The 9,014-nt window shown below is 56.9% G+C and overlaps 1 protein-coding gene and 1 pseudogene across 2 annotated transcripts; both read left to right on the top strand.

Annotated features, from left to right (window-relative positions):
- The first annotated feature begins 203 nt into the window (after positions 1 to 203).
- Positions 204 to 979, top strand: LOC109385794 (40S ribosomal protein S6 pseudogene; annotated as a pseudogene).
- A 4,256-nt stretch (positions 980 to 5,235) lies between these two features.
- On the top strand, positions 5,236 to 8,818 carry IGFALS (insulin like growth factor binding protein acid labile subunit). 2 transcript variants are annotated; one of them, XM_019648392.1, is made up of 2 exons: positions 5,236 to 5,368; positions 6,552 to 8,818. In XM_019648392.1, exons 1-2 carry the CDS (start codon positions 5,353 to 5,355, stop codon positions 8,348 to 8,350), a joined length of 1,815 nt encoding a protein of 604 aa, XP_019503937.1. In that variant the 5' UTR covers positions 5,236 to 5,352; the 3' UTR covers positions 8,351 to 8,818. The 2 variants fall into 2 exon arrangements, with proteins under 2 accessions (XP_019503937.1, XP_019503936.1); XM_019648391.1 differs by having other exon boundaries at positions 6,549 to 8,817.
- Positions 8,819 to 9,014: the final 196 nt, after the last annotated feature.

The raw sequence follows: 9,014 nt of genomic DNA, 5'->3' as shown, positions 1-9,014 counted from the left end.
CAAAAAACCAAAACAAAACCTGACCATGCCAAATATTGGTGAGGAGGTAAACAGCTGGAAGTCTCATACTTTGTAAAATGATACAATCACTTTGGAAAAGTTTTTTTTTTTAAAGTTAAGCATAAATCCTATATGAACCAACAATTCCACTCTTAAGAATCTACCCAGAAGGAGGGGCCTTTTTTCATGGCACCTCGCAGGCTGTCGGCTGCTTAGAGATGAAGCTGAACATCTCTTTTCCAGCCACTGGCTGCCAGAAACTCATTGAAATGGATGATGAACGCAAACGTTGTACGTTTTATGAGAAGCGTACGGCCACAGAAGTTGCTGCTGATGCTCTGGGAGAAGAATGGAAGGGTTATGTGGTTCGAATCAGTGGTGGGAACGACAAACAAGGTTTCCCCATGAAGCAGGGTGTCGTGACCCATGGCCGTGTCCACCTGCTCCTGAGTAAGGGGCATTCCTGTTACAGACCAAGGAGGACTGGAGAAAGAAAGCGCAAATCTGTTCAGGGTTGCATTGTGGATGCCAATCTGAGTGTTCTCAACTTGGTCATTGTAAAAAAAGGGGAAAAAGATATTCCTGGTCTCACTGATACTACTGCGCCTCGTCGCCTGGGGCCCAAAAGAACGAGCAGAATCTGCAAACCTTTCAATCTCTCTAAAGAAGATGTCCGTCAGTATGTTGTGAGAAAGCCCCTAAACAAAGATGGTCAGAAACCTAGGACCAAAGCACCCAAGATTCAGCGTCTTGTTACTCCACGCATCCTGCAGCACAAACATCAGCGTATCGCTCTGAAGAAACAGCGTACTAAGAAAAACAAGGAAGAGGCTGCAGAATATGCTAAACTTTTGGCCAAGAGAATGAAGGAGGCCGAAGAAACACGCCAGGAACAGATGCCAAGAGACGCAGGCTGTCCTCTCTCAGAGCTTCTACCTCTAAGTCTGAGTCCAGTCAAAAATGAGACTTTCTAACAAATAAATTTAAGATCAGACATAAAAAACAACAAGAATCTACCCAGGAGGAATAAAACACAATTCCACACAAAGACTCCTATACCAATATTCACAGCAGCATTATTAGCAATAACCCCAAGTGGAAACAACTCAAATGTCCATCAGCTGATGAACGGATAAACAGAAGGGGGGCAAATCCATACACTGGAATACTGTTGGGCCATAACAAGGAACGAAGTACTAACACAGGCCCTCATGTGGATAGACCCAGCAAACACGATGCGAAGTGAAAAAGGTGACACCCAAGAGGCCCAAAAGGCTGCCTATCATATGAGAATGTTCTGAAGCTGGATTGTGGATATGGTTGTACCCATTTACAGAGAATCACTGAATTGTATACTTGCAACGGGTGCGTTTTATGATGTGTAACTTACACATTAATAAAGCTGTTTCAGAAAACTGTTGGGCAAAAGCGCCACATTTGTAAATATTTTATTATGTTACTCCAATATACTTCTGGAAAACAATTTTCAGCCTACACAAACAGAAAATGAAATACAGGAGGTAAACAGATAACATGTATAATGGTATCAAAAAGTAACAACCACCTAGGAAAAAAAAAATCTAGAACATACACACAAGATCTCAACACAGAAATCTACAAAAACAGAGAAACCAAAGAGCTAAATCAAAGAGGGAATTACACCATGTCCACGATCAGAAGACTCAATATCGTGAAGATGTCAATTCTCCCCAAACTGCAACACAACTCATCATTCAAGAGGCTTTTGGTTTTGTTTTATTAGACACCTGCCAAGCTGCTCCCACAGGTGATAAGGAGATGCGAAGCCCTGTGAGTAGCCCAGTGCCCTTGAAGGAGGAGGGACAACCTGCTCTACCAGTTACCGGCGGGGGCCTCGGAAGCTCAGGTGAAGTCCAAGGGAGGCGCCCAGAGCCCAGAAAGGGCCTGGGCTGGAGTGGACTGACGTCAAGGTGGCATGGAAGGGCAGCCATCGATGAAATGGCGGTGAGGCCATCGTAACCCACCGAAAAGAATTAAAATTTGAGCTCTGCCTCCCACTCTTAGAAAGTACATTGGACAGAAGTTAGCCTTTGGAGGTCAAGGTGAAAGGTAAATAACATGTTTTCAAGGTATTTTAGGGGAACGTATACAAGTCATGTGCCCACAGGACTTGAAACCATAGAGTTTGATACATGGGGTTACATAAAAAAAAACCTTTTTGGAGTTTTCCATCTTTCTCATTGGCATTTGAGGAATCAAGTTTAATATGTAACATTTAAGGAATATCTTATGGACCACATTAAATTAGGAACTCTCATCAGAACTATGATGAAGAGAACAAGGCAAACTAAAGAGCAGAATCATGGGCCCCACACACCTGACCCAGGACTGGCATTCCAATGTGATTAAAAAAAAAGGGGGGGGGGCCGGCCGAGTGGCGTGATGGTTAAGAACTCGCTTGGGACACCAGAGGGCCCCGGTTCGGATCCCACATATGAGGGCCAGTGACACTGCCCTCTACAGCTAAGATGCTGAACAACAGCTCAACCTGGAGCTGGGCTGCCGTGAGTCACTGGCGACGGCGTAGGCTGCAGTCCCTGTGGCAGTGGGTTGCCATGGGCTACCGTGTGTAGCCAGCAGCCAGCGTGTGTAGCCAGCAGCCAGCGTGAGCGGCCAGCAGCCGCAGTGAGCGGCCGTCCAGAAGCCGGCGACTGATCTGCCTCGCCAGGGAAGAGTGCAATGATGGTGCCAACTTGGGCCAGTGAAGCAGTGTCCTCCACAACTAGATTGAAGAACAAAAAACAACAGCAACTTGTCTGTTCCCCTTCCCCTAATTCCCCAGTACTGTTCCCATCCCCCCAATTACCCAATAAAAATCTAAAAAAAAAAAAGTTTAAAAAAAAAAAAGGGGGGGGGGCAGCCGGTTAGCTCAGGTAGTTAGAGCGCATGCTCACAACACCAAGGCTGCCAGTTTGATCCCTACATGGGCCACTGAGCTGCGCCCTCCACAACTAAATTGAAACAACTACTTGACTTGGAGCTGATGGGTCCTGGAAAAACACACTGTTCCCCAATAAAATTTCTAAAATTATATTAAAAAAAAATCTTATAAATCAGACTTGACAGCTTACTAGATAGAAAACTGGCCAAAGACCGAAACACGCGTTTCACAGAACAGGATAACCCGTGGCCAGTGGGCTTCTGCGGAGCTGCCATCTTCTTGGTGATGGAGGAGACTCATGTAAGACTCAGCTGCTGTCCACTCCCCTCCAGGCTAAGAGCAGACAGGGCAGCGTGTGACATCGAGGGCGCGCCTGTGGCCCCACGAGGGTGCGACCCCCTACCTACCTAGGAAGGGTGGGCCTCACCTGCTCAGAAGACATACCCATTCAGGACCAAAAGAAAGGCGCCTATGCCCCAGGAGACGCAGGCCCCGGAACCTCGCAGCTGCACTGCTGGAAATGCCCCAAGTCCCTTGGCAGATGGATAAATGCATCCCGTGACATGAACAAGAACATGAGGACCTGTTGAGACCTGGCTCATCGCACACGTCACTCAGGTGACCCACAAGCAGCCAGGCCCAGTGCTTCTGTGCACCACCATTTATAGGAAGACCAGAAACAGACAAACCAAACCAAACTCCTCAGAGAGACCCTAAGATGGTCAGCTAAGAAGACAGGCCAGAGCAGTGAGTGCCCTGTGAGTGAAGCCAGGCTGCTGTGGGGGCGCAGACCGGAGCCAGCCCAGGCAGCAGTGACGCTGAGCACTGATGTTTGTTACTGCAGGACTCAAGAAAGGTTTAAAAATGCCCAACCCAGCTGCCACAATCCCATAAGGGTTTCCTGCCATGCAAGCCTCACGGGCATTTACAGGAACTTCCTGTCCCAACCCGCAGATGTGCAATGAGGAGACTGCTAACCTTCTTTTCCCAGCCCATGTGTGCCCCACTCTGGTCTCATCCTTGGGCAGAGAGGGCCCTCCACACAAGGAACTTTCCGGAGAAGAGGCCCCATTGGCCAGACTCCTGCTGAGTCTGCACTTTCTACTGTGTAAATGTGTGTTTACCCTGTAAATTTCTGGGTGTGGACTTTCTCCCTGCCGATCTATAATTTCTCAGAAGCTGAGAAATGACCTGGAAAAAAATCAAAGCTCAATAGAGGGAGGGAGATAAAGCTACCTTCCTCTCCACTGCTGGCGAGGCCGGAGATGGGGCGCCATGGGGGGGGGGGCTGCAGCCTCTCCTGAGCCCAGCCATAGATAAAGCAAGGGCAGAGCTTCCAGACCCCACAGGGCAGGTGTGGGCGGCCCACCTGCCTCACCCCCCTCTCCACACCGTCCACCCAGTCACACACAGACCTGTTCTGTTTGAGTCCCCTTAACCTCACTCAACAAGCCTCGGCCTCCCCAGAGAGGGCGGTGCCTTTTCCAGCTCCTTCCAAACACAGCCCCCCACCCCAGCCAGAGCCAGGGCCGGGTGGGCCTGCGCAGCTGCCTGGGCAGCCAGAGAAGGGTCATCCACGGAAGAGGCGACAGCCAGAGGGCCAGGCTGCAGCCGGCGCGAGGAGGAAGAGCAGAGCTTGGTGGGGTTCCCCTCAGCGGGGGCAGCCTCCCCAGCCATCACTTCTTCCACCTCCTGACCCAGGACTGACCTCAGGCCAGGCACTGCCATGCACACAAAGGGGTTGCCGTGTCCCTACAGGAGCCTTGGCAGGACAGCACAGGGTCCCCAGGAGGTGGAGGCTAGCCCCGAAGCCAGGCTGCCCCCCCACTCTCCCCCAGGGAGAACAAGGCCTGTTGAAAGCAAACACAAGGAGGCTGGGCCCTGCCAGGTATTCCTAGAAGAGAGGCTAGTGGAGGGGCAGTGGCCAGACACCAGCTGACCCTGAGGTCACAGGAGAAGCCAATGCTGGGCTGGGCGACCCCACCCAGGCTGTTAGGAAATGCGGAGGGGGGCGGGGAGAAAGTGGGTAGTGTGCCAGCACAGATGGGCAGGCCCATTGGGAAATGTGGTGGTTCCCACTTAACCCCCACATGCCATCTGCTAGGTGGGGGGACCCCAGGAGCAGCCCAAGGAGGCTGACCATGGGTAGGGGGCCTGCCGAACACGGCAGCAGGGGTATGGGTCCACTGGCCCTGAGCCCGCAGTGCTGTACCACGGCCCCCGCACCCCCCAGCCTCTCCCCTGTGTGGTCTACACCCCAGGCAGCTGGCCTCCTGACAGGAGGGGGTTAACGGAGCCCAGGGCCAGCAGGGCTGGGTTGGCTGGTGACAGGGCGCTGGCTGTCCCGGAGGTGGGGAAATCCAGAGGGCAGGAACAGCCGGCCCCCAGCAGACCGGAGGCTCCTGTCCGCTGGAGCCTGCTCTGCATGCGGGATGGCCCTGAGGAAAGGTGAGGCTCCCTGGGCCCCCAAGCCCACTGGGGCAGGGGCACCCCCGGGGAGGGCTCAGCTCTGGGGAGGCCAGAGCCTTTGGGAGCCCATGGGGGAATGGCAGTGCAGGGATATTGGGGGGTGCAGCTGCGCCGGCCCCAGAGGATCTCCTTTTCCTCCTCCTGCCCAAGCACCCAGGACAGTGGCACAAGGGACACAGGGTGTGCATCTAACAACCCCACCCAGGCGCCTTGCCCTAAACCCTCTGCAAGGCGAGGGCCTGCTGCCCTCCCAGCCACTTGGAGGCCAAGCCGCTGCCATCTTGTCCATCTCAGGGCCTGGCCCCATTCAGCTGGGTGTGGGGCACCCTCCGGCACAGCCTCTGCCCCATCCCGAGACCCCCCCCCCCCACCCTCCAGGGGCATCTGCCAGACCACGGTGCCTGCCAAGGGCCCCCCTGAGCGCAGACCCCCCCCCCCGAGTTCTCCAAGGCCAGGGATGGGCCAGTTGGGGGGTCAGCCCAGTGCTCAGCAGTGGTTTGGGGACACTGTTGTTAGAGAGCCTGGCGCCCTTTGTCCCAAGACACAACCTGACACTGGTGAGTTGAATCTTGAGTCGATGGTCTAGGGTTCCTGGCTGCTCCTGAGACCTGCGCGCTGTTCCTTTGCCCATATGGGTGCTGGGCCAAGTCCCAGGGTGCCGGCCACACTTACCTGGTTCACTGTCCGGCCCCGAAGGGCGACAAGTGTACACACCCCCAGGCCTGCTCTGGAATATTCTCTCACTCGTGCCTTCCTCTAGGCCTGCCTGGCAGCCTGGCGCGGCTCAAATGTTCCCCTTGGGGACGCAGATGGACACAGGGCCTAATCGGCAGGTACCTAGCCCTCAGTTTTCTCTGGAACAGGCATCGCCAGCCACCCTGTCAGTCCTAGGATGGTTTTGAGCTGGAGAACGTCTCAGTTGACCTGCCTGCTTTCTGCTTCCGATTTAAGTGAGGTGACCGCATAGCATAGCTCACACCTTTTTCCAATCTGATTAGTAGCACCTCTTCTTATAGCCAAGTACTGCAATCTGGGTGCTAAGTTCTGTGGTGGCCCACGTGTGTGGGCTGAGGCCTGGAAGATTCCATGTCTCAATGACCCTAGGGCTCGCATCCTGGGCCCCTCAGTGCCGCCTCTCCCCAAACCCCTCTCTCCGCAGAAGACCTGGCCCTGGCAGTGCTGCTGATCTCCTGGGCAGCACTGGGCCCCTGTGGCCTGGAGGGAGCAGAGCCCCGAGGGCCAGAGGACGCTGAGGGCCTGCAGTGCCCAGCCGTCTGCACCTGCGGACACGATGACTACACGGACGAGCTTAGCGTCTTCTGCAGCTCCCGGAACCTCACCCGGCTGCCCGATGGCATCCCGGACGGTGCCAGGGCCCTGTGGCTGGACGGCAACAACTTCTCCTCCATCCCCGAGGCGGCCTTCCGGAACCTCTCCAGCCTGGGCTTCCTCAACCTGCAGGGCAGTGGGCTGGCCAGCCTGGAGCCGAAGGCGCTGCTGGGCCTGCAGAACCTGTACCACTTGCACCTGGAGCGGAACCAGCTGCGTGGCCTGGCGGCCCGCACCTTCCTACACACGCCAGGCCTGGCGTCACTCGGCCTCAACAATAACCTCCTTAGCAGGGTGGACGAGGGCCTCTTCCAGGGCCTGGCCAACCTCTGGGACCTCAACCTTGGCTGGAACAGCCTGGCCGTGCTTCCCGACACCGCATTCCAGGGCCTGGCCAACCTGCACGAGCTGGTGCTGGCGGGCAACAAGCTGGCCTACCTGCAGCCCCCACTCTTCTGCGGGCTCAGTGAGCTGCGGGAGCTGGACCTCAGCAGGAACACCCTGCGGAGCGTCAAGTCCAATGTCTTCGTCAAGCTGCCCAAGCTCCAGAAGCTCTACCTGGACCACAACCTCATCACCGCCGTGGCCCCGGGCGCCTTCCTGGGCATGAAGGCGCTGCGCTGGCTGGACCTGTCATACAACCGCGTGGGTGGCCTCCTGGAAGACACCTTCCCCGGCCTGCTGGGCCTGCACGTACTACGCCTCTCACACAATGCCATTGCCGGCCTGAGGCCGCGGACCTTCAAGGACCTGCACTTCCTGGAGGAGCTGCGGCTGGGCCACAATCGCCTCCGGCAGCTGCCGGACAAGGCCTTTGAAGGTCTGGGCCAGCTGGAGGTGCTCATGCTCAACGACAACCAGATCCAGGAGGTCAAGGTGGGGGCCTTCCTTGGCCTCCTGAACGTGGCCGTCATGAACCTCTCCGGCAACTGTCTGCGAAACCTTCCAGAGCGAGTGTTCCAGGGCCTGGCCAAGCTGCACAGCCTGCACCTGGAGGGCAGCTGCCTGGGCCGCGTCCGCCAGCACACCTTCGCTGGCCTCTCGGGGCTGCGCCGGCTCTTCCTCAAGGGCAGTGGCATCACGACCATCGAGGAGCAGAGCCTACGGGGGCTCCCCGAGCTCCTGGAGCTGGACCTGACCTCCAACCAGCTCACTCAGCTGCCCAGCCAGCTCTTCCAGGGCCTCGGCAAGCTGGAGTACCTGCTCTTGTCCCGCAACCGGTTGACGACACTGTCAGCAGACACCCTGGGGCCCCTGCAGCGTGCCTTCTGGCTGGACGTCTCCCACAACCTCCTGGAGGCCCTGCCCGAGGCCGTGCTCTTGCCTCTGGGGCGGCTGCGCTACCTCAGCCTCAGGAACAACTCCTTGCGGACCTTCGTGCCACAGCTGCCTGGCCTGGAGTACCTGTGGCTGGAGGGCAACCCCTGGCACTGTGGCTGCCCCCTCCGGACCCTGCGGGCCTTCACCCTGCAGCACCCCACCGTTGTGCCCCGTTTCGTCCAGGCCGTCGTGGAGGGGGACGACTGCCAGCCACCCGTGTACACCTACAACAACATCACCTGCGCCAGCCCCCCTAGCATCGTGGGACTCGACCTGCGTGATGTCAGCGAGGACCACTTTGCTCACTGCTGACCTGAGGCTCATCCCAGCCAGATACCACCCTGGGGTTGGAACAGGCCCTTGACCCCCAGGAGCCCAGGGGGTGCCCTGCCCCATCAGCTCTCAGGGGCCAGGCCCCAGGCTGCTCACTTGCTGGGATCCCTTCCCCGGGAGACACACAGTTCCAGGGCTTTGCTGGCGTGGGCTCAGGGCCTGTGGGCCCCAGCCTGGTCCCTAAGGCCCAAATCAGGATGGGGGCACAGCCCTCCCCAGCTGTCATCCATTAAAAGCAGTTCTAATAACCACCACCTGTGACCACAGAGATGCACCTTGGGGGAGGGGAGGGAAGCGTCAGCCTGGGTACCTGCAGACCCACCTCCTCAGCCAGCTCGGCCCACACCCGCTCTGGCCGCTTCAGGCCCACACAACCTTCCAGTTCCCTTCCTGTGCTTGGACTCCCACCCCGGCCCTCCCAGGACGCCCGCCTCCACCTGAGGGATGGAGAGCACTTACTCAGGTCCTCTTTGGGCAGCGTTCTTGGAGGTGGCCTGGTCCTGGGAAGCTGGAGCGCAGCAGAGGCGGCCGCTGCTCCAAAGGCCGAGCAGTGTCACCCAGGGCCAGCACGGGTGTCAGTCCTCTCCAGGATCGTGTTCTAGCCCGAAACCCTCAAAGGTGCTTCCTTCTCCCCAACCCCCCC

The sequence above is a fragment of the Hipposideros armiger genome, unplaced genomic scaffold (genome assembly GCF_001890085.2).
Source record: "Hipposideros armiger isolate ML-2016 unplaced genomic scaffold, ASM189008v1 scaffold_126, whole genome shotgun sequence".
NCBI lineage: Eukaryota > Metazoa > Chordata > Mammalia > Chiroptera > Hipposideridae > Hipposideros > Hipposideros armiger.
This window is presented reverse-complemented; position numbering and strand designations above follow the sequence as displayed.